Source organism: Plutella xylostella, chromosome 20 (genome assembly GCF_932276165.1).
Source record: "Plutella xylostella chromosome 20, ilPluXylo3.1, whole genome shotgun sequence".
Classification (NCBI taxonomy): domain Eukaryota; kingdom Metazoa; phylum Arthropoda; class Insecta; order Lepidoptera; family Plutellidae; genus Plutella; species Plutella xylostella.
This window is the reverse complement of record NC_064000.1, coordinates 8427745-8453326: the sequence shown is the minus strand read 5'-3', so window position 1 is coordinate 8453326 and position 25582 is coordinate 8427745. Positions and strand designations below refer to the sequence as shown.

General features: G+C 39.2%; 2 protein-coding genes across 2 annotated transcripts; both read left to right on the top strand.

The window, feature by feature from the left end:
- The first annotated feature begins 7806 nt into the window (after positions 1-7806).
- On the top strand, positions 7807-13283 carry LOC105390848. Its single transcript, XM_011562214.3, has 3 exons — positions 7807-7824; positions 10240-10335; positions 11188-13283. Exons 2-3 carry the CDS (start codon positions 10278-10280, stop codon positions 12834-12836), a joined length of 1707 nt encoding a protein of 568 aa, XP_011560516.3. The 5' UTR covers positions 7807-7824; positions 10240-10277; the 3' UTR covers positions 12837-13283.
- A 3242-nt stretch (positions 13284-16525) lies between these two features.
- Positions 16526-25297, top strand: LOC105395547 (facilitated trehalose transporter Tret1). Its single transcript, XM_048628391.1, has 9 exons — positions 16526-16718; positions 17793-18022; positions 20715-20878; positions 21350-21506; positions 22124-22250; positions 22913-23020; positions 23493-23710; positions 24135-24317; positions 24718-25297. Exons 1-9 carry the CDS (start codon positions 16658-16660, stop codon positions 24961-24963), a joined length of 1494 nt encoding a protein of 497 aa, XP_048484348.1. The 5' UTR covers positions 16526-16657; the 3' UTR covers positions 24964-25297.
- The last annotated feature ends 285 nt before the right edge of the window (positions 25298-25582 follow it).

Here is a 25582-nt window from a genome sequence, read left to right as displayed (position 1 = left end):
ATTATTGCTGTATATCATTATGTATTATTGTATGTACCTAAGTATATGTATAATAATATTTATTATGTATTTATTTATTTATTTTCTTGCTTTATTTATTTATTAAGTGTATATGGTCTTTAAGTAGTGTATTATACACGTGCAGCTCAGCTACCTCTAATCCTATTTTTAATTTTTATAACTCTCTTCCATCCAAATGTTGTCTGGTAGAGATTGCTATAAGCAATAAAGCCGCCTTTTTGTACTGTTTTTATTTTTAAGTTTATTTTGTATGTTGTTCTATTTTGGTGCAAATAAAGAGTATTCTATTGTATTGTATTGTATTGTATTGTATTGTATTGTATTGTATTGTATTGTATTGTATTGTATTGTATTGTATTGTATTGTATTGTATTGTATTGTACTGTATTGTATTGTATTGTATTGTATTGTATTGTATTGTATTGTATTGTATTGTATTGTATTGTATCTCTAATATGCCTCGAACAGCTTTCCTGATTGTAGAGTTGGTCACATAGTGAAAGTGGCTCAGTATCACCTGCCAACGGGATGGTCACTGATAAAACTGCATACTGAGCCTAGAGCGAGGTGCTAGAGGTCAAACTATATTAGCGGTTCAAGTCAAGCTAGATAATGTATGGAAATTACTATTATGAATATTATGATGACCGACAGTTTACTAGCGACCCGCCCCGGCTTCGCGTGCTATGTTGATTCTAAATATTCATTATTAAAATCTTTATTGATTTTTGGATTTCCAAAAGTTGTTTAGAATGACCCCCCGAGCCACGTCTTTTCAGCTTAGTACTTATATAAATTTTACAACACCCTGTATATTGAGAATCTTATGCTTAGATTGCGTCTGTCAAATTCTGTTTTAAATTTATACACACCATAATTAGATGAGATTAGTCAACGTTAAACGATTCCATTTATTAACAGTTAAGTATAACATTAACAAAATATAACTTCATAATTTTTAAGTTACTAGACCATGAAAATATACAGGAGTTTAGGCAACTGTTACAGACGTATTTGAAGTACAGTTAGTTAATTACCCACTTAGTTATTTGATGATGTCAACTTTAAGATTTCAATGCCATGTAACAGTTTTAGCAATATTTAGCAGAATCAGACCGTCTGATGTTTCTGTGATCTCTTTACAATATGGCTACTGCTTGACCAAATATACATAATTGCGGCTGTCAATCAATACCTTTCATGCAATCAGATAGAGCTATTGTTAGCGTAGCAGCGAGTAGATCCCGAGGGAACCTATCGCGAAGTCAAAACGAAATGACTTACGAAGTAACTAGTGTCAAATTCCATACATTTTGAATCTGAACTAGATGGAGTTTCTAAACAAAATGCGGACAGTATTTTGCTTTGTTTTTCGTATGTGACATCTTGTTTGTATTTTGTTAATATAAGACTTATTATACTTACAAAACAAAAAAAAATCAAACCAATATGTCTACACGGCGAAGGAAACAATAAAGTATAGATTACAAAGTTAATGAAATTAGCCGTGAGTGCGAGAACGCAACGTGGTTTATTGTGCATTGTGGTCCCGGCTTCGATTCCCAGCCTAGATTGATCTATCGGTGGTTTCAGATCACACAATAGGCTCTATCTCGATTCCGTGACGTTGATGTATCATGTATAGTAACTGTTTGTACAGCTCTTAACTCGTTGGACTAAGAGTTCAATTTAAGCTATCAATTTAGGGTTAGCTTACACTGTACATGGTAAAACACCTTGACACGTTTTAAAACCATAAGTTTTGTGTAAAATGAGGTTGTAAGATTTATTTTTCTTAAATAAGGTCGTTACCTATTATGATATTAAACCTTCTTGGAGTAAAGTTATTTTCGTTGTGATGGCATTGGGATAGTGAAATGATAAGCAAAATTGGACACAATTACGCATAAGTTGTTACGTTACGTCTCGGTTAACTGTCTTTTGTAAGCCTATTAAGTACTTAGTGTTATTCATTTTTGAATAAAATTTAGGTAGGTAGGTAGGGTAAACATTGGTGAAATTGGCCACCCCCAATAACTGGCCACACAGCTTTTTATTCGCCTAAAATAAGAAATACGATGACAGCACGCCATCTGTTACAGCTTGACACTAACCATTAGTAAGTTGTCGTTCATTTTAGTTCACACTCATTCCGCTTGAAGGATTGGTCTTCAAAATACCCGCAATTTTCTGACAGTCGGCGACAGTGCATCTGATAAAATGGTTGTGCGCTAAGAAAACGTTAAGCGAAGACATTATTTCGAGAGGCGATATTTTTTGTCCCCAGCTTCTGTGAGTGACTTTAAATAGTGACAACGATAGATTTTGAGCTAAGCAATCATAATTTGTACTGATTTAATCCTTAATTTGATTTTTTATTGCATTTTTCGACTTGGCCAGTTACTGGTTCCAGTTTTATAGTATTTTTAGTAACTGGCCCCCCTATGCCAGTTACCCCAATTTGCTACTTGCAAGTAAATTAACTTAAAATACAGCTTATTACCTTGGTTTTAAATAGCATTTTCTGTGGTATAAATTTTGTAAAAATCGTTCAATATTTAGTAGTAACTGGCATAGGTATTCTAGTGGCCAGTTACTACATGGCCAGTTACTGAGAACTATTTTATGTTTCAGGATATATGCTAAAATCTCTTCAAGATAATGGTGGCCCAGCCCACAAACAGTCTTCACTATTTGGACTGTATCCTCGTCAATATCCGTAGTGGTTAGCAGCGATTCGAATCGGCTCTGTTGTTCTCTTTGGAAGCTGGTGTTGCCATGCCAACTTCAATTTGGTGCAGCGTGGGACGAAGGGCCTGCTTCATCAGTCGTCTTCTCTCCAGAAGTTGATATTCAGAGTGCCTCCAAGAAGTCGGTGATCACTCCCAGTTTAAAATCTATTGATCACTGAGGCATCTCTGAATATGTGCCGCTTGTCAGTCATAATTAAGTCGATTTCATTTTTCGTCCTACACCATCGGGGCTTGACCATGTTCACTTCCTCCGGGGATGTTTGTCATAGAAAGAATTCATCAAGTATAGCCCATTCTGGTCTGTCTCATTCGAGGAAGTCAACAAGAATTTGTCCTCTCCGATTTCTGCTACTAAAACCATGGGGTCCTACCCTCAATTCTTTGCATTCTTGTACTCCCACTTTGGCGTTGAAGTCCCCCATCACAATGGTGTATTGGGTCTTAGCAGTACACTTGATAGCCCTAGAGATATCTTCGTAACTCTACTGCTTCGACTTCTGTGTCAGAGTGTGTTGAGGTTGGTGCATATACCTGTACGACCTTCAAGGAATCCCTCTCGGTTAGTTTAAGTACAAGGTACGCTACCAGATTCGACACACTACTGATCTCCACTACGTTGCTGACAAGGGTCTTGTTGACAAGAAATCCTACGCCACCTTGGGACAGTTGGTTACCCTCCCGATGGTAGAGCATGTGGTCAGACTTCAGGGTTATCGTGTCCCTCTCTAAGGATTTCCGATAGCCCTATTCTATTCTATTCTGTGTGGGGGTGTCAGTGCCTGCACCTGGCTCCCTCGAATTGAACCTTTGTGCATATCCCCAAGGTCTAAACTGCCTTTCTAAGCTTGGACCATTTCCCACCATGCTGGCATTTCACTGCAGGTTGGTGGGATCACATATCTAGACGTGCAAAATCTAGACATGCAGGTTTCCTCACGATGTTTTCCTTCACCGTAAGAGTGATGGTATACATTGTACTTAAGTCAAAAGAACTAATTGGTACATGTCAGCACCGGGATTCGAACCCGCATCTCTGGCGTGAGAAGCGGGCGCTTACCCGACTGAGCTACCATCGCTCTCCGATAGCTTTAAGATGTCCTTATTTTTTTGCCCAGCTCAACCTCGTGTTACACCATATTCTCGTCCTCTCTCAGTGTCCGTGCGTTGTATGTAGCAAGTTGTATTTTATACTATCTTAAAATTAGTTCAAGAAGAAGCTAAGATTTAAGGATTTGACTTAATATAAACTTGAAATAATTCAATTTGATTGTTAATAAAGATTTGCGATGATTTAAAGATAAGAAACTTATTTTTGTCACAATAATATGTGAATTGTGACGTTGTTACACTAATTACATTGAAAGGGTATTAAATTGTAGAAGTTTTTTTGTTTTTATATTAAATTTTGTTAGAAAATCCTTCCTTCATTGGAAGGAAACCCGTGCCCCGGCAGGTGGGGACGTAATGATGACGATGAACTGTTTATTTGTTAAGAAATATAAGGTATTTCTCATTATTAAGTGTTAACACATATACTACGTCATAACACATTAATTATAATAGGTTTTTTATAATGTTTGCAGTAGTTATAAGGTTAATTATATTAGGTGGCCAGTTACTGCAAAATAAGGGTGCCAGTTACTAAAATTTGTGGCCAGTTACTACACAAAAGTGATAGTTTTCATTTAAATAAAGATATTTAAATAGATAGTTCTTATTGATTATTAAATTGATCATAAAAACAATCAACAGGATCTAGTGAATCATTAGATATATAAATCACCTAAATCAGATCATGCATTTAGACGGAGCACACACGTAAAGTGGCCAAGGTGCTTAAGTGGCCAGTTACTACCCCTTTTCCCCTACATAATGATAATAAGTACCTACTTAACTTTTTTGTATAAATGTTTCTGCAGTGCATCGGGCATGTTCGCGGAGGCCAGAGTCCCTGACTTCTTTGCTATTATAAGAACAAAAATAGCTCTTCGTTCTGGGACCGTTTACGTGGATCATCAAATGTGATCTTAAGCACGTAGTGTGACAATATTAACCATCCATTCTACCAACATTGGTTGAAGGTGCAACGCTCTGGAAATGTTAAATAAATATGATTTTATTTTAACGTAATAATTTTAATAATAAAAATAATGACAATGACATAGAATTATTTTCCGAATGTGCCTAATTTTAACTTTAATTTTAATTTTATAATTTTATTATTGATGTAATGTTCTGATATGGGCTTTATATACCCGAAATAAATGACTATTTATTTATTATTTATTTTATTTAACTATGTTTTCATAAATAGTATCATTTTAATTTATTTTTTTTATTGAAGAAGCAAACGTCTGAATATATTTTAAAGGTGTCGACAGGTAACCAATTGGCAACAGCAACTTGTAATATTGAATAGTGCAAAGTGAACGATTGCTGTCACCGCTAATATTTCTGTGTTTGTAGTTGCGATTACGACACACTAGCGAAGTATAATAGTGTCAAAGGTTACACGCTGTGAGCAAGCGGTTGAAACGCCGCGTTTTTTTGTATAAATATTTGTTTATTTTAAGGACGAATGAACTATTTAGTAGGGTAGTGGTTAAGTTAACTTACTAAACGCCCAATCATCCTTGAAAATAGTCATTCCGTACTAGAGGTTTTCATATTCAATTTGACCGTTTTCCGGACGGTTTAACTAATCCTAATCCTAACTATTATTATAAATGCGAAAGTAACTGTGTCTGTCACTCTGTTACTCTTTCACGCCAAAACTACTGAACGGATTGGAATGAAATTTGGTACACATATGGTCTAGACCCTGAGAAATAATAAAGGCTACTTTTTACCCCGGAATTCCCACGGGAAAACTTTTTAAGGCGAAGCGAAGCTCGCGGAAACAGCTAGTCACTTATAAAACCGCCGCGTTTCATCCGCCAGGCCGTCGCCCCCGTCACTCATATTCACACAGCCGCGTCGCTCACACTCACCGTTACATAAGTTTAAACACTTTACATGAAACATCTCCGTACTCTACGCGTGACTTATGCTAGAGGTCAGGAGAAAGTGTTTTTGGACGAAAAATACGATATTTAGCCGAAGATGGAGAACTATTTTTAGTCTCGTTTCGGCTTTTCAGTAAGATGTCAAAAAGTGCTGAATCATATTCATCATATTATTTTCTTTACATGTTACACTCTGAATCAAAGTGTCTGAAAAAAGTGGAAAAAGATTTTTTTCTTCCAGTCACTGTAAAAAAAAAAACAAAGAGTGACATCATGACTTTAAGCTCACAGATAACCTCTACAAATTGTGAAACAGGCTCTTAGTCTACAAGTAGCCGAAGCGTGGCCCACTTCTAGCGAAGACGCCACGATTTATGCAACAATATTACACGCGTTTTATTATCGAGGATGGTTTGCTTAGCACTTAGTGACCTTTTGTAACTTGCAGTTTCATTATTACATTTGCAAAGCAAAAAACTCCAGTTATAGGAAAGAACGTTTTAAAGTTACATGGTGTTAAGGAAATTTCGCATGATTGGATCGAATATCTTTGACACACTGACTTACAAAATTATAAAATTTTGCTTTTTTTTAATAACAAACTATACTTACTGGGGGTAGTCAACGCTGACCTGACTGAAAGACTAAGTGCCCATTTCTCAATAGCCGGTTATCTAACCGACAGGGATTGATTTATAAATTAAACTTCATCTCCATATAAAATTCATGACAAATGTGTCAAGTCAACCACTACTCCCTGGTTACGCTCTAACCGACTATGGAGAAATTGGCTCCTTGGGAGAGGCCTAAGTATGTCCAGCAGTGGACGATTATTGGCTGATGATAATTTTTACACTGAAAAAATGATTCTTGGCTTAACTATCTAAGCACAGACTACTGAAGTTGCTGATGAGTGTCATGTGTTGTCAACAGATGGCGCTGCGCGGCGCGTTGTGGGCGAGCGCTCTCCTCGTGAGCCTGGCGCTGGCGTCCGCCGCTGATAGTCCAAGACTGCGTAAGTTATTATTACTAAATTAATAATATAAATAATAACCTGTACAGAAGGGCTAGTACGGGGCGCATTTAAGACGTGACAAGAGTTTTGCATCGCGCTTACTCACATCGCGCAGTCTCAAGAGCGAGCGCGACGGAGAACTTTTGTCACGTCGCGTCGCACGCGCACCGTGCTACAGGGCCAGGTGTTGCAAAAAGGGTGCTGCCTGCTGCACATGTAGGTTTCGGCTTAGTATACCCTTTTTGCAACACTCTGTATACTATAGTGTCCCAGTGCTGGGCAGAAGACTTCCCCTGTTCAGTCAACAAATATTATTGAATAAAATTGTGTACATACCGTGCCAATGTAATAAAAAATAAGCCAATGTAACTACCGTCCCAGTACTCCCAGTACAAAAGAAGTTCTTTCGTTGGCGTTCATTGGCGCGGGGTGTACTTAAATTAATTAGAAATTAGAATCAATGTTCTAAGAACGTTTGTGTATACTTAGTTGTAAGTAATAAGCAGCACTGTAAAACCAAAAGTGCACTGGTGGTACTGTAAATATTCACTAGGTGGCGTTATAATGCTGCAACGAAAATGTAATCTACTCAATTACTATCAAATGTACCCAATTAAGATTTATTTAAATACATTCAGTAACAATGTTGATGATGCAATGAGATTAAGATGCTAATCTAATTTCATAAATCAACAACAATAAAGTCATATTTTTGTCTCAACGTGTGGCGTCATCTAGTGTGCAATAGGTCAACTAAATTTTAGAAACAAAAATATTAATTGGTCTTATCTTTCACTCAATGCTGCAATATGCACCGCTATGCACAATTTATTGGCTATTGTACTTAATTAAAAGCTGTATTCCAAAATCACGCATCTAAATTATTATAATCACTTCTGAGCCTGCGATATTACACACCAATTCATACTATTTATCATGCTAAGTATTTTTATTTTATTTCATCCATTATTGCACTCATTTCAAAGCCATTGACATATTTTTACAGAATCGTCAAAAAAGAGTAAGAAGGGTACGTACACACAGGGTGGTTAAAAATCGCCGCTTTTGCAGATTTTATTTAAGAAAAATATGACATTGCTTATCAAATGTTATAAACATTGTGGTTAACTTATTATTTTATATAGGGTAAACCGCCTATTGAATAACTTATGGTGAAGTGTTAAGTTTTTTCATGAAAACAAGAAAATAATCATAAAATAAGTATTCCAACCAACAATTCTGCTAAAGCGGTAATTCTACACTACACGCATGGTTTGCACGTTGATGTTTTGTTTGTTACCCTTCTAGAGTAGTTTTTGTGTCTTCTTTTTAGTCCAGTATTTAGCACACAAATCCCCTTCAATTCTAATTTGAGGAAATTTCTTCAGGAAGAATCATCTGTATATGTGCCGTGTACTAATTAAAGTAACATACCAAATATTCTCAAATCAGAAATGGGGATTAACTACTTACTACTCTACCTTAGATACGTTACCTTCTATCTTCGGTACTCACAACTCCCTAAACAACAAACTAAAGTTAATAAAACACCTTTACAGTTATACCTACTTATACTGAAACTAGTTACTTATACAGTAACATAGAAATTAGTGTAGAATAGGAAAATAAAAACACTGCTTATTGCATGATTAACTTTATCTTTTATGGTCAATATTTGTAAAGCTAATTTGCGAGTAAATGACGCACTTTGTAAAGGCTAATTTACGAATACAGGGTGTTTTTCTTGGATACCAGAGATATAACTAGTTACTATATGAGGTATAATAATTAGATTTTCTAATGATTATGTAATAAATACGAAATGATTTAAATGAAATAAGTATTGTTATTAAATTGACTTTTTATAACAATTTGATTAACCTTTTAGACCAAAACTATTCATTGAAAAAAATACTTTGGTTTACCGTATAAAAAAACGCCATAAAATAATCACCCTTTTAAAAATATGACGGCTGCTATTTTTAAAATATTGGGTACGAGCATGAAATTTGATTGCCAGACTTAGTATTATTTGTTTAGTCTTCATGATAACTGGATTTTTCCGGAAAATTCACTTGTACAGACTTTTAGGCTTACTTTATGTTTTTTGATGATTAACTAGCGATAGATACTGATAACTATCAATGGTTTTGTTAGTTTTGGACTTGCCGAAGTGTTTCTTATTTTTGTATGACGTAGAATAGCGTCGCCAATGTCGTGTGTAGGTACTTAATTTATCTCACCTTAGACACATGGCCATAATCTATTAAATTGTTCATTTTGTTATTCTTTTAATTAAACAAGCATGATCATTTACCTACCCACCAAAATTTAACAATAATACCGATGTAATTTTCTTAGTTGGGATCTAAACACTACTTAAACTTATTGTCTGTGTAAATACCAACATAAAAATGTATAATATCTTAACTCTGATTTATTCTTCTTACCTTTACTCTTTCTATAAACGTTTTATTTCTTGCATGTATCGAATGATATGTTTCACTTACAATTTAAAACTCATCAACTCTGTTTTTCATAAATTAAGTAAACTTTTAAACTTATATAACAACTTCTTTGTAAAGCTGTATCTTCTAGAAATAAAATGACGTGGAGTTGGGTGAACCAATTCATCTAATACCTTTAGACAACCGTTCCTTTTCCTTCTTTTGTTAAAATCCCTACATCTATCATATAATATAGGCTTTGACTGTCGCTCTCATTTCATGTACAGTTTTCAAAATCCCTCAATTATTTTTATAATATTCAGGATCTAATGAATGATCCATGTTCTTGGGTTTGTCTATATTCTTTCTAATTCTTGCGGTAGTCTCACTAAAAGAAATTTCACTAGGTGATGGCACTTTCTTGTATACCTATAAGTTGTTGCTCTCTTCAAACATCTCCGCCAGCATCTTTGAAAAACAATACCAACTTCTTTTCGATTTAAATAGTTATCTCTACACTTTCAGAAGAATCTTTGTATACTGTTTTTGGGTATTGGTTCCAGCTCCGGTATCAGTAAATCAGTTCCATCCTTTTCTAATTCCTTGGTCATCTTTGGTCCAAATCCCTTCTCTTCCTCTCCTTACTTCTTGTAAATATTTCCAGGTATTGACTCCGGCACCTGCTCAATCCGTCGTCTTCCTTTCCACACTTCATGTAAATTCTCTCGGGTGTTGACTCCGGCATGACTACTTATTATTAGTTCTTTCTAACTCCTTGCTAATCTTTTGTCTTTGTTTATTTTTATTCCTCTCCTCACTTCATGTAAATTCTCCGTAGTGTTGACTCCACCATTTACTTACTTAAACCAGTTTATTTTCTTTCTAACTCCTTGCTCATTTTTGGTCGTGGTCTATTCCTCTCCTCACCTCATGTAAATTCTCCCTGGTGTTGGCTCGAGGTTCCTGCGACAGTAAGTCACTTGGCCGTCATGTTCCAGCGGACTTGGCTCCTCACCAGCAAGCTGAGGTGGACGACATGGTCAGCAACCTGCTGCAGTGGATCCAGGGGGTCTACCAGCAGAGGAATAGGAAAGGTTCGCTTGCTCACACCATTCCATTACCATTTATGCACAGGTTTAGCGCTTGGGGCGGTTCAGCCCTCTCGACATTTCAACAAAAGTTTCACAAGTAGATTTTCAAATTGTAAGAAAAGTCGAAGCGACCGAACCGCCTTAAGGGTAGCCACCAATCAAGGTGCAACGATTTGCACGCACTACTTATATAGTTTATTATGCGTTTACATTTTTGGGGTCTTAAAAATTAAAATTTCAGTGTATTTATGCAGCACCTTTATCATTATAATCACCGCCGGGACTTCTTTTTATGAGCACTCAAGACACTAGGTATTTCCATCTTTTGAAGGTGCTATTGCAAAATAAATTCGCTGTATTTCTCTTGTCACCTCCATTCCATTGCTAGCACCCCACTGCTGAGCCTGAAAAATTTCGACATTTACTTATGGTTTTTACTAGATTTTTGTATTGTGTAACATTTTATTATATTGATGTACTTAATGTTTTTGTTTATTAATGACCTACCTTTTACAGAAATAGTTGTTGCTGCCTCTTATGCCAGATAAATACTGAATTTATGGATTAATTTGTACCTCGTCATCATTTACAATTTACACTCATCGCACAGCTGTATCAGTAGTCTATTTTAGGAGTCATATTGTATCGATCATAAAAAAATCATCCAACTTAACAACATAGCGTGAAAAAGATTAAAATATCTTATCTAAATAGTAACAACGTAAAACACTGCGTACGAGTTTGTTCTATTTAAATAATATTTTTTTAAATGATAATAATCTCCCTCGGATACCGGGAATCCCTATCTTCAGTAAGTAATGATGAAATTTAACGGGGCATTTCACTTGTTTCCAGCTCGGCAGTACTTCGGAGGCAAGCCGGAGAAGCCGAGGCCCTTCGAGCCGGCGACCTACCTCCCCCCCCTGGGGGGGTACCCCGCTGCGGGCAACCGTCCCTCCCCTCCCTACAGCGAGGGGCCGTCGACGAACCGCCCCTACCAGCCCAGCCAGCCCGCCGAGACGCCCTACCAGCCGCCTTATGAAGCCAGCAAGCCCACCCCTCCTGCCTACCAACCCAGCCAACCCTCCCAGCCGTCGCAGCCGCCGTACCAGCCCAGCCAACCCAGCCAACCTGCCTACCAACCAAGCCAACCTACTGAGGCAGCCTACCAACCATCCTCTTCCCAACCTACTCAAGCTCCCTACCAACCCAGCCAGCCAGCTTACCAACCCAGTCAACCCACCTACCAACCAAGCCAGCCATCGTACCAACCTAGTCAACCTTCCTCTCCTCAACCTCAACAGCCCAGCAGCTACCCCTCCTCCCCATCCTACCAACCTTCCCAGCCATCGTACCAGCCTAGTCAACCCACGTCGCCCGCCTACCAGCCCAGCCAGCGCCCGGAGACGCAGCCGCAGCCCGAGGGAACCCCTTCCAACAACTCTCCTCAAGTGTCACCTGATGACGACGACCGCCACCCGCCCCACATCCACGCCATCACCGTCGACTGCGGCAAGGAGATGATGACCATCAACATCGAGTTCAACAAGCCCTACAACGGCATCATCTACTCGCAGGACCACTTCAACGAGCCCGAGTGCATCTACGTCAAGGAGAACTCCAACCAGGTTAAATACTCCTTCACTGTGAGCCTCAACAGCTGCGGCACCAGATTCTTCAGCGACTTCGAGAATGAGGGACAGGCTTACTTAGAAAACGTGTTGGTTCTGCAAAACGAGCCTGGAATTCAGGAGGTTTGGGACCATATCCGCCGCGTTAGATGTCTGTGGGAAGGCAACCTGACCAAACAACTGGTGTCGTCTCTGAGCGTGGGCATGTTGAACCAGATCACCAGCAACTTCAGCGGAGACACCGCCATGGCTCGTCTGGACATCCAGGTCGGCAGAGGACCTTTCGCGCCTGAAGCCAACGGCTTGATCAAGATCGGAGAAATCATGACTTTGGTAGTCTCTGTAACTGGTGACCCAGGCTTCGACATCCTTGTCCGTGAGTGCGTAGCCAGAGACTCGGAATCCCGTCACGTGGTGCCTCTAACCGACCATGAAGGTTGCGTGCTCAAACCAAAACTGTTTGGAGCGTTCCAGAAGACCAAGGAGACCGGCAACACGGGCGCTTCTATCATAGCGTTTGCGTTCTTCAACGCCTTCAAGTTCCCTGATGAGATGGACCTGATCATCCAGTGCGATGTGGAGCTGTGCAAGACGGACTGCGAGGTGTGCCCCAACCCCGGCAGCATCGAGCCCAGGAAGCGCAGGAGGAGGGACGTCATCCACGTGGGGAACAGAACCATCGAGCCGGTCCCTACCACCATCGGGAAAGGCATCCGAGTGGTCTTCCCTGAGGACCTGCCAGTGGAGACTGGCCTGTGTGTAGCCCCGTCCATAGCCTTCTGGGGGGGTCTACTGGTGCTGGCTGCCTCGCTGGCCAGCAGCGCCATCGCCTCCTACTGCTGGCAGAAGACGAGGGTTGTGAAGATGTCGTGAAGTATTTTTGGGTAGTTTAAATTTGAGAGAGGCTAGATTAGAAGTATCGTTTTAAACGACTCGTTTGACGGTGCTAGATGTGCTGAAGTATTAAAGTCCGTATAGGATTTCTTTTACAGTAAAGTTTATAAGTATTTTTGATTATGTTAACATGTGAGTGAGGGTTAAGACGGTTTCTCAATGCACTTATTTGAGCTTAATCGAGTTTAGAAACAGTTTACTTTAAGTAACAAATTAAGAAGCCAGTCTTAAGTTTATTAAAAGTTTAACTATTTACACTGCCAATTAATATTTAAACTAACGTTACGAATAAATGGATAAGTAAATAAGGAAGTATAATATTTATAACTTTGTGATTACCAGGTTTTAGCTGATAATGTACATATAGTTAAGCATTTATATTGTACAAAATGTATTATGTAGAAAATTAATAAACTTTTTTTTACTTATAAACATGAAGTTTTATTTCATTGATATAGAAATACTGAAATAAGTGTAAATAGAATTGGCACCTTAGCTAACCGATACCATAAACCTGTTCCGTAGCAATGGGATTTGTTGCATAAATAACGTTAAATTTATGAACACTTACTTACCTACCTGAATACTAGGGAAATAAACTAGTACCTTAGTACCTTACTAGGACATGTAGGGACGTAGATGAGACAATTAGACACAATATGTTAGCATGTCCATCAACTACAGAAACGAGATTATCTATCTAAGACCTACAGCTACAGAGCGCTTATCTGAGCTATTACAACACCCAGTCTTGTTACTCCAGTTTACTTGGGTGCTAGGCTGGCTGAGTTGAAGGGAAACAAGGGGTTATAAGTAGGTAAAAATGTTCTACTAGAGAGCCAGGCACAGGAACATTACCCCCTCTCAGAATATAATAGAATATACCCCCAGAGACCTTTCGGTTTAGTACTCGTATACCACTTTTGCGACATTCTGTATAACTATTTACCTATCTTTATTTAGATCAAGATAATCATCATCAGAGTCAGATCCCTAAGTGCGTTGAAATCAGGGACATAGAGCCGAAGAGTAGACCTTCGTTTCATCCTCAATCGATTCTGGCCGCCTATCGCGAACTTGTTCTATTGAATTTGACACAAATTATTACGTTGTAAATTATTGTTACTTCATTTTGACTTCGCGATAGGCCCCCTGTGCCACGCCTTCCCTCATTATCAAGTTAAGAAAAGAAAACGTGTCTTCACTCTTTTACGATCTAGTCACACAGGTAGATATGAATTAAAATAATGTAAACAAGGTGATTTGCTAAACAAATTGTTAAATTACGACCTAGGTTTAGAATATTGCTATTTGGGGTGAAAATTTCCATCGTTACAAGATAGTCAGTAGGAATCCTTACCCAGAGACCATTCATCATCATCATCATCATCAGCCTATAGCAGTCCACTGCTGGACGTAGGCCTCTCCAAAGCACGCCACTGGATGCGAACTTTAGCTTTCCGCATCCAATCATAACCAGCCACCTTTCGCAAGTCGTCACCCCATCTAGCCGGAGGGCGTCCCACACTACGTTTGCCTAGTCGCGGCCTCCACTCCAGAGCATTGGACCATGCATATTATACAGGGTGTTGTAGAACAGAAGTGGTTCAGAAAGTTGAAAGGATATCAAAGACGTGACAAAACTTTTGCATCGCGCTCACTCTCATCACGCGGCATCGAGAGCGAGTGCGACGGATAACTTTTGTCACGTCTTGACGTGCGCGTCTTGTGCCCCGTACCAGGATAGCAGGATGACCCCCTGAGTTACTCCATTTTGGCTTAGGTACTACTTATAAATACCTACCATTTTTGCAACACTCCGTACTGGCACCTTCATGGTGTCTCACTCAATGGTAGCCCTATCCAATAGTATTTCATTATTCATATTATACTGTCACCACACCACTAGTATGGACCTATAGGTTTTCAGCAAGAGAGGAAGGCCGAGGATACAGTACTATCTAGTGGCGCTAGGTGACAAACGGTGCTATGAATAGCAGTAGACAATGATAATTACAAGATAAGCGATTCTATTTTAGTCTAATCCTAGTTTATTACGATTAACTAGCTGTTGCCCGCGAGCTGCGCTTGGCTTTAAAATGGGTTAAGTATAATTTAATTGAAAAAAAAATATATGTAAAAATAAATCATATTATATGTGCCGATAATGAACTGCTGAGCTGAAATGGATGAATCGTATTGGGAGCCAAAAGCTGAAATCGCAAGCAAATTTTAATAGTAGGTGAGTAAATAATAGTAGGTGAACTAGGTACGTTGAAAACTTATCAGAGCTACTCATTAAGACTCTTTGACACTGGATACAATAGTAATAACAAGTAAGTAAAGTAAGATAAGGTCAATACGAGGAATTTATAATAACTTAATACTACCGTTTTAGGTACTACCTACTTAATGAAGAAAACAATACATTAATTTATAAATAAGACAAATTTATTGAGTAATAAAGGAACATAATTCAACTTTGTCTCGGTCTCTCTCTGATAAATCGTTTATTCAGCATAGTCCAGAACTTCCTTTATACACTCACGAATCACGATCAATGAAAAAGTTTCACTTTAAAAATGTCGACACCATTACGTTTTTAATTGGCAATATTCTGATGCGCTGTTAAATGTACTTACCTTTAATATTGCAAACGACGTCATTAAGCTAGACTTTTTAGGAGTAATTTGGTGAAAATAATAAAATTATACCTACATAAGTAAGTACTTAAACTTAATTTTAAACAGAGGGTTGCCTAAAGGGCATGCTTCGTAAGCCGAAAGGGGTATCACAAAAAAAATATTCTCCATAGATACTTTAGTAACTTCATGAACTTCATTTAACTTTTTAAGTATCTCACTGCAAGACATAGATTTGGCTTGAATTTTGATTTCACTTGCGAGCCTGTCTGCCCTTTCTGTTATTATCCTGAGAGGCCAGTAATTATAACTTCCATGTGTTCTTGTTCTTACACTCTACAATAACCTGAGATGTGTCGCGTCTAGACGACCTAAATGTGGCAAAAATACAGTTGTTTATCTTAAGTAGTTTATTGAAGTCAGAATTGAAGTTCATTAGTGTATTTGTGAGCGTAAACATTATTATATAGTTTACCTTCTAGGTTGTTTTAAGTACTTATTGAAAGCCCCTAAGGGATGAAATTTTAAGGAACAGTGTTCATAGTTTTACCCCCTTATTCATAGAAAAGTTACAAGACGTTTTAACTAATAAACTGTTTTGTCCCTTTCTTTCAAAGAACAAATTGTTCTTTGTCGGAGAGGGACAAAACAGTATATTAGTTAAAACGTTCTGTAACTTCTCTATGAATAAGGGGGCTAATATCTAAGTACTTTACCATAAAAAAAGCTATGCATAAATTTTTCATAACTCTTCGTTAATACTCAAGCTACTATGTATAACCTCTTTCAGGGTAGGCCGAGGTATACATTAGAAGAGATTAGTTCAAAATGAAAACAAAATGATCTCGTCTGGGTAAGACAAGACAGCGTAAGATCACAGCTGGTAATCACGTGGTTATATAGAGTGGCAATTACAGTTTATTTACTAAGCATTTACTGTGATAGCGGGATTATGTACTGACGAGCAATTATGAAAAAGGATGCCTGCGTTTACAATGTGGGTGTTTTATTAAGTGCCGCGAGCTTGCAACGGTTAGTTTGAAAAAAGTGCTGATCAGTGGATAGTGTGATTTGTATTTATTTATAATTTTATTTTTAATAACTTTTATAAAGTTATTTAGTACTCAATTAGTATTAGTAGTTAATAATTTATCAGAAATGGAAGCTGAGAAACTGAAACCTGCTGCGTTTGCAACGCAAGTCATTGCTGCCATGGCAAGTTAGTATAACCTTTTTTTTCATTAGGTCCTGTTTCTTTTTTTAAATTTTCACATTCACGGTGAAGTTTATCATTACCATTACAAAGTGGTTCCTGTTGGTTACCTAGCTACCTACTGGCATCTCCCATCAGCCAAAAGCACCCAAAATTTAATTTAATTAATCTAGATGCTATTGGTGTTAATTTAAAGCCCATGACAATATTTAAGTAACTATGGCAACATCACCAAAGGTTAACTGGTAGAGAATGCGACTAGCATTAATTTCGCCTTTGTTCTTATGTTTTTATGTGCAATAAACAATTTATTATAATATTCGTAATGGATTTGTTAACTTGACATTTGTAAGATCCACAATCAAAGGTTCCGCGTTTGATAAATCAGACAGAAGTGAAGCGAAAGGATTGTAAATTATCGAGAACTTAATAACTATCAACCCTTTAATACTTTAATTATTGCACAAATTATACAGTATAACATTAAGTGTACAAAAGGTTTATGCTAAAATCATTTTCTACCAGCCAACCTACAGGAGGTACAAGAAAACCATACTTATACCTTTTTATTAGGTACACTGCCGCTTTAGCTAGCATATTTTGACAGCTACACTACATCGGTAACCTTAGTCCTCCTAACCTCATTTCTGATACGATCCATCACACCCCCACATCATCATCATAACAACCCACACGTCCCCTCTGCTGGGGCACTGGTTTCCTTCCAATGAAGGTAGGGTTTAAGGCTTCGTTCTCCACGCTGGACTATTTCGGGTTGGTGGACCCCAACACAAGCAAGCTTTGAGAGAGTGGTCGGGTAAGTGCGCAACCCAACTGTCAGATGTTTTCTACCTGCCCGGGGGCCTCTGACTAGGCTTAACGACTGCTGCCGACGCAGCAACTGGGACCCACGGCTTAACGTGCCGTCCGAAGCACGGAAGCATCCAGAAAAAAACCACTTGAAATCGGTCACCCATCCAATGGTTGAACGTGCCAATACGTGTTGCTTAACCAGTTACGATCACTGAAGCTAGCTCGACTACGGACGCTTAACTTAACCGCATTCACCTTCTCTTCCAGTTGCCTACCTCACCTCCCTGACCGGGTTCATCTCAGCGTGGCCCTCCTACACGGTGACCAACTTCATGTCGAACGACACCCATCTATCAGCCCCGATGACCCCGATCCAGAACTCGCTTCTGGGCAGCCTGCCCAACGTGGGGGCGCTGATCGCGACGCCGCTGTGTGGGTATGCCATGGACAAATTGGGCCGGAAATATGCGGCGATGCTGTTCGGACTGCCTTATGTGGTAAGTGGTTAGGGAAGTTTGAAATACGACACGGTAAAAAACCCTTAGGCCCTTAGGTACAGAGATCTGTTCTTTGATAGAGGGTTAAAATATTTAGTCCGAGGTACTTATTTACTAATTGCGTTGTATTTTGGGTGAGGTAAGGTATGTACAAGTTTCAGCATCGTACGCATCGAAGGTAGGCAGTATCTTTGTTTAGAAATTCAATTCACACAAGTGTGTCCTCTTCATCAGCAATGCCGACGCCCGCGCCCTTTCTGCATACATTTATTAAAAACCGTTGATCCGGTACTACGATACCGATAGTTGGACGCTTACCTTTGTGCGGTTCTCACTTCTCACATGTACAGATTTTGTTGGTTTACGGTTTAAGTAGGTTTATGTATACATAGTTGGAGCTTTTATTAGGTACTTACACATAAAGTTCAAGGTTTATCACCATGAATGGTAACATATACTAAGATAATTATTTATACGACTTGTGTGTAGTCCAAAAAAAGCTATGGTAAAGGACCTCTCCGTGATCTTTTTTTATGATTATTATGTATTACGTATTATATTTATATATATATTATAATATTATATATATATATATATATATATATATATATATATATATATATATATATATATATATATATATATATATATATATAATATTATTCTTTTATTATAATGGAGACTGTTCCTAATGTCCTAAACAGAATACACATAAATAACAGAGTATTTCTTAAATTTACGTAAGTCATTATCAAAGGGTTGTCTCAGAAGGTTAAACCTAAGGACCTACCTACCTCTACTACATACATAGAGAGACATGTAAGTACATATACATAAATATGTTATACCTATGTATGTAGTAGAGGCAGGCAACCTCAAGAAAGCGGTCTATAGGTATAAGTAGTTTAGTATTTATTAGTTTAGTCAAAGTAGTTTTCGTAAATGGAAATCCCAAATTCCACGTGCTACTTACTAACTAATAGTGCCTTCACGTAATGTAAACATCCGTGGATGAAAATTTCAGTGGAAAGTAGTTGATATACGTATCTAATTGAGTATAATAACATGATTATCTACAAACACTCTTAAATCACGTAAAGCAATAAAAAAATATAATATTTTCCATGCGGATTTTAGTGTGATTGTCTCAGCTTTGATTCCAAAAACAAATGTTTGGTTTGGCTGATGTTTAAATCTACATTTATTGGGCTGTATTATGTCGCTGATAACTTTAATTTGATGTTGCAAATGACTCTTGCTCAGTTCAGCGAACTAATGACGTGCCTAGATTCTTGGTTCTACTTATGTTTACCTGTAAAATCACATGGTGACTATTATAAAATGTTGAAAGTGGATTTTTACGCCACGCAAGATCGCAAATGATCTCAAGTTGAGGTTGTCTGCCATTGTAAGTTATCCGTATATCCCGGTTATGCTGCTATCTTCTTAGATGTGTAGAGAAAAAAAATATAATTATAAACAAACAAAAAACCCGACTGCACGCTAAAAAGATGAAAACAAGTGCCAATGTTAATGGAAAGTATCGTAGGCGGGGACCAGCAGAGGGTTCACCATTTAGCTGAATGTTACTTAGAAAACGGCCTTGTGTGGCGGCAAGTTGGTCCCCGCCTGCGATACTTTCCATTAACATTGGGACTTGTTTTCATCTTTTTAGCGTGCAGTCGGGTTTTTGTTTGTTTATAAGTAGGTAATTATATTTTTTTATTTGTAACTGTGGTGGTGGTGGTGTGTGGTGTAGTGGTTTTTAGTTTGTGAAATTTTACGTCAGTCGGGTTTTAATTCATGAACATTTTTTATTTCAATAATTTTGATGTTATTATTTAAATACCTACAATATGCATATTTTTGTAATGTGCAAATCAAGCCTCCACGCATACCTCACACGGCATTGTTGGATAAATATTATTTTTTCGATCATCACGTTATGTCGTCTAGAGGGCGCTATGTACAGTTTAATGTAACGTCACATAACCTATAACCATCGCGCCGTCAATACGCTTCTTACGATACCTCATACATCAATCAAGCCGTTTAAGCTACAGGAGGGAACAAAGAAACAGACAAACATACATACATACAATCGAAAAACCTCCTTCGGCAGTCGGGTAAATACTAACTCACCCCAAACGTCCGATTTGCATAGTTTAACTTTCTCGTATACGCCGCACCGCTAGTTTACTTCCTAAATCACAGTCCACACTAGTCTAATCACAAATTAATATGTGTACCTACTTATAGGTAATCCGCATAAATTTTCGCGGAGCACTTTATTTTGTTTTAATTTTACAATAATATTCATCACAACATTTTCCAACGTCGCCAAAACCCGATCTTCTTTTCTTTTTCTTACGATTTTACTGTGGCAAAGGTTTGTGGCTCAAACAGTCTAATCCCCGTACCTATGTAACTAAATAAGCATACAAAATTACAACTTTTTATAATGACCGCATGATGAAGTAACATGGAAGTAATAGAGTACTAGCTGACAATTTCTTCCTCTACCCACAGTTACACTGGTCCATCACCATCCTGTCTGACGACTTCTACCTGATACTGTTCGCGATGGGAGCCTCCTTTTATGCACCTCAAACTAAACTACAGCTGATACAACCCCTTGTTCTCTCTTCCAACCAAACTACAGCTGACATTTACCCTTCTCCTCTCTCCTCAGTTGTGCTGGGCCATCATCATCCTCACAGACAACGTGCACCTCATCCTGTTCGCGATGGGCGCGGTGGGGTTCGGCGCGGCGGGGCAGGCCGTGTCATCAGTGTTTATCTGTGAGATCGCCCATGACTCCATCCGGGGCGGGCTGGCTTCCTTCTGCGTTTCTGGGTAAGTCTGAACCACCACAATATTCAGTAATGAATTTCACTATTTAAGAAACAAGGAGTTAACCGCGACAGCTCGCTGGATCGACGATCTTTGGCTCACTGCCACTTGCAGCTTACAGATTATAAGAGCAGTGTCGGTAGCTTTAGTTCAATTTACACATAAGAAACCCTGAGCATATAGGTATAATATCTCTATTCAGAGCACACTTTAAACACCTAATAAGGTCCAGCCGAAAACCGAGCTGTGGCCTCACATGCTGAGCTTGTGCCTTTTTGACGCTCTGATGGATGGCTCTCTTATTTTAGTTATATTAATTTTCCCTTCCTTGTTGTTACATACATAAATAATATATTATGCTCACGACTGTAATCCCCAAAGAGGTACACAGATGCTTTGCAAAGGGGCCATATTGTTGTCTGTGTTTATCTATCTATCTACGTAAAATTCAAATCCTCAACCCTGTTTTCGCAGCTACTACGTGGGCATCCTAGTGTCGTACGTGTTGGGCGGGCGGCTCCCATACCGCGGCGTGCTGCGCGCGCACCTCGCGCTGTCCGCGCTGTACCTCGCGCTGCTGGCGCTGCTGCGGGAGTCGCCTGTGTACCTCATGCAGCGGGGGCGGGAGAAGGTAGGGAGTTGCTTGTGGAATACCTAATATACTATAGATAGAGCGTGGGACACCCCGCGGTTATATGTGCAGCATACCTATATAGAGCCTGGGACACCTGTTTCCTAAAATTTCTTAAAACCTAGAGTGCCGAGCGAAGCGAGGCAACATAAACATAACCAGGATTCCCTAAAGTGTAAAGTGCCGAGCGAAGAGAAGCCATACATCTCAATGCTGCATACTCTGAAGCTTAGAGAACCGAGCGAAGCGAGGCAATAAAAACTTAACTGGTATTTCCTAAACCGTAAAGAGCAGAGCGAAGCGAGGCCATACATCTCAACCTAGCATTCCCTAAAGCCTAATCTTATCGGCATTTTCTTAACCCTAAAGAGCCGAGCGAAGCGATGGCCTCGCTATAACATCGCGATAACGTGTGAGCGACAAATAACTTTTGTCACGTCTCGGTGTACGCATCTTGCGCCCCGTGCTAGGCCTTCTGAGTATTGTGTAAATATTGGCGTATTACGTAAGCTGGGGCCTCTGGACGGCCCCTGCAGCTTGACTGAACGTACCTCCCCATCATGCATCGAAAGTAACCGTTATGAGTTAATGTAAAAATGATGTTTTAAATGTTTCAGGAAGCGATGGAGTCGATAAAGTTCTACCGGCGGTATTCCATCACATCTAAAGAGATGGCGCATGAGATCGCCAAACTTAAGCAGGCGTTGGACCCGTGTCTAGACAAGATACTGCGCGGAGATGAAGGTATGACAGGAGTTTTAAGTAAAACTCAAAGCAGTTTTAGATACAAACTCACCCACATACACACATAGATGAGCACTACCTATAATTTAGATTTGGCAACAGTTCTGTACATCACCACGTTTAAAACCAAACATCAAGGCGCTATAATTTTACAATCATTTTCCAAACCTCCTAGGTAAGTACTTACTATGCTCGATAAGATAGATTTCTTTATTTGTACACACACATGAACAAAACTTACATACACAAAACTTACATATGCACAAAAATGGCAGTCTTATCGCGATTAGCGATTGTTTCTTGGAAGTATAGTTATGATGAAATAGGGGCCAAGTGTACTAAAGAATTCTAAAGGAATCAAATAATTTAAAAAAAAAAAAAAAAAAAACACGCACTCACGCCTTGTACTAATGTACTCCCTTGCGGGGTAGGCAGAGGTCATAGTCAAATAATTTAATATGAATAATTATTATATACTTACAAACTTTTAGGACGTTTTAGCTATTGAACTGTTTTGTCCCTCTCTCCCTCTCTGTAGAAAGCCGTTCAATAGCTAAAACGTCCTATAACATTTATATAAATAAGGGGGTACAATCTATAATACTTACATGTGATATGATAAGTTATCAATCTCAAAACTGTTCCCTTCCTGTTGTCTCCAGAGATAGAAGTGGTGGAGGAGCTGTTGAAGAACTACAAGAGCCAGGGCAAGGTGACCACCCTGGGCGGGTCCACCGCCAGCCAGCAGACTACCGCGTGGAGGTTTCTGTGTAAGTACTGACGCTTTGCTGCGTTATTTTGTGGGGTTTGTTGCCAGTAGTGTATTTAAATTATACTCATCTCTGTTTCAGTACTTACATTAATTTAAACGACTCTTAGGAGTTTTTTACAAACTTTATTCGAATTCTATATTGTTGACTATATTAGGTAAACACCAATTGTTATATTTGCGACTTAAAAGCTCTGAAGTAGACGTCATCTACTAAGCGAAATCGAAGAGCGCCACAACACTCTATCCTCGGCTTACCGCATATAGCTACTACTATTCACTTGTCTAAGGTCGTCAGACCAGTGGATCGGAGGACGTCCCACGCTATGCCACTTCGTTGTCTCTAGTCCATAACTCGTTTACTCCACCAGTATAGAGTTTTTGGATGATCCAATAAGAAAAAGAATAACAAACCTCTTCATCACGTTATCAATAAGATAAAAATATTAACACACATCTTCATCACTCCTCAGGGGAATCCAAATCCTCCAAGCGAGCCCTCCTCACCGTCATAGTCCTGATGTCTCTCTCCATCCTCATGGGGTCCCTGGCGCTGCAGATCTACGCCGAGCCGCTGATGAGAGAGGCAGCCCCATCAGTGCCGTCCAACCTGGCGACTATACTGTTAGCTGTGGATCTGTTGATAGCCAGTCTGATCTGCGGGGTTGTGGTTGAGCGGTATGGACGAAAGGTGAGTGTGCTGGTGATAAGATTTTTGTGCGGTACAAACACCGTTGCATTTGTTAGTACACTGAATGACTAAAGACTGGATTCGTATTCTGGCCATGGTAGACAGGCGTTTGTTTAAATGTGTGAGACTTGGTTCTGCCCGAAAAAAACACTGCAGTATGGGTGCAGCAATGCACAAAGGGACGTTGATAGGAGTAGAACAACTCACAAGATGGTTTTATCGCTATTTATAACCGTTTCGGAACTCAATACTTTAACAGTGTGTGACAGTGTTTAATATTCTTCTTAGCTTTCGGTGATATGAACTATATAGGCTTAGCCACCATGGTGAAAGGATAATCTAGTTAGAGATTGCCAGTTAAACCATACCCTACCTCTTCCTTTCGTCCACCCCGTGTTTAATGCTATCTTATTCTCCTCCACAGCCCCTCATGACCTACTCAGCCCTAACCTCTGCAGTCTTCGCGCTGCTCCTGGGAGTACAACTCCAGCTGAACTTCTTCTCTCACTGGGTGACGGTGGGCATCATCTACGGATACACCTTCGCGTACACCATCGGAGCTGCCACTGTGCCGTTTATTCTGACTGCTGAGGTGTTCTTGCCTGAGGTATGGGGGATTTCTGCTTGATAAGTTAGAGTTAAGAGTTAAGACAGTAGGCTGGGTATTTCTGCCCAAAACAAATAAGGAGACAAGCTATCATAGGACTGCGTTGCAACGCCAGTATGCTAGCACGACCACCTTTGACAGGCATCTGTTTTACTGGAAGATTATACACTCGCCTCTATGTTCACTCAACATCTTGTGGTCGGATAAGGTGGACCAAAGGAACATACAACAAAAACTCATGGTCGTATGTCCTTCTTGACTTGAGAAGCTCGGGGCATCACCATTAATTCGATCAAAACAGGGGCACGGCTGTACCATCTTTTTATCGTAGCAGTTCACGCCCCTATAACTATGTTGTAGATAGAAGTCTGGATTTACAACTTCATTTTTCTTTCCACAGGTCCGAGGTCTCTGCAACAGCATCTGCATGGGCTGCATGTGGCTGATGAACTTCGTGATCGTGGTAGTCTTCAACCTGTCGGTCCCTGTCTTCGGGCTCGGCATGGTCTTCTGTTTCTTCGCACTCGTCTGCTTCATCGGCGCCGTGTATAGCCATCTCTGTCTGCCGGAGACCAAGGGGCTGTCGACTGACGAGATCCAGTTCCAGTTCTACAAGCAGAAGAAGAGGAAGAGTCTTGCCGCGTGAGAGGGATGGCTAGTTGTGTAAAGGACTTATGGAAATGAGATAGTGATATTTTTGGTTGTTGCGGTTGGGTTTTACTCAGATGTGGGCGCATTTGTAGCGCCTTAGTTTAGATGTAGAGCTAAGGCTCTTAAACTACTCATTTTTTTGTATTATATTGTTTACTTGTAGTTGAACGATCAACTAGGTATTAACATAATGATAGCGTATCGAAGTGTTCTTAGTTCTTATTGTAAGTTATTCATAGTAATTAATTAATTTAAGTTAGTTTTAAGTAGTTAAATGAACTGAATTTTGAAATTATATTTATATTCACTGCCTGTGGCAGTACATTTTAGAGCTATTGTTTTTAGCAGTCTTATTTGCAACCTTCCTACCAGACCACTCGAGGAATATTGACCACTAAGTAGGTATTCCTTCATTGTTTCACATTTAGAATTATAAGTCCCTTAAGGGTCTGCAATAGGGAATCGAGGGTTGGCATTGTCATAGAATTATGTAGTAAATGATGCTCTACAGCCTTGAAAAAAATCACACAGGTAGTTGAAGAGTCTAGCTAGGTGCTGAATCATTCGAATTTAAGTAAATGATTATGGATAACTGTAAATTAATTTCAGAATAT

What these genes read in the sequence shown, in the direction of transcription:
- LOC105390848 (XM_011562214.3), top strand. Translation starts at nt 10,278, where the DNA reads ATGGTCAGCAACCTGCTGCAGTGGATCCAGGGGGTCTACCAGCAGAGG. An exon ending in CCAGCAGAGGAATAGGAAAG is followed by an intron (nt 10,336 to 11,187) that starts GTTCGCTTGCTC and finishes ACTTGTTTCCAG; the next exon opens with CTCGGCAGTACTTCGGAGGC.
- LOC105395547 (XM_048628391.1), top strand. Translation starts at nt 16,658, where the DNA reads ATGGAAGCTGAGAAACTGAAACCTGCTGCGTTTGCAACGCAAGTCATT. An exon ending in TGTTCGGACTGCCTTATGTG is followed by an intron (nt 18,023 to 20,714) that starts GTAAGTGGTTAG and finishes CTCTCTCCTCAG; the next exon opens with TTGTGCTGGGCCATCATCAT. An exon ending in TTGAGCGGTATGGACGAAAG is followed by an intron (nt 23,711 to 24,134) that starts GTGAGTGTGCTG and finishes TCTCCTCCACAG; the next exon opens with CCCCTCATGACCTACTCAGC.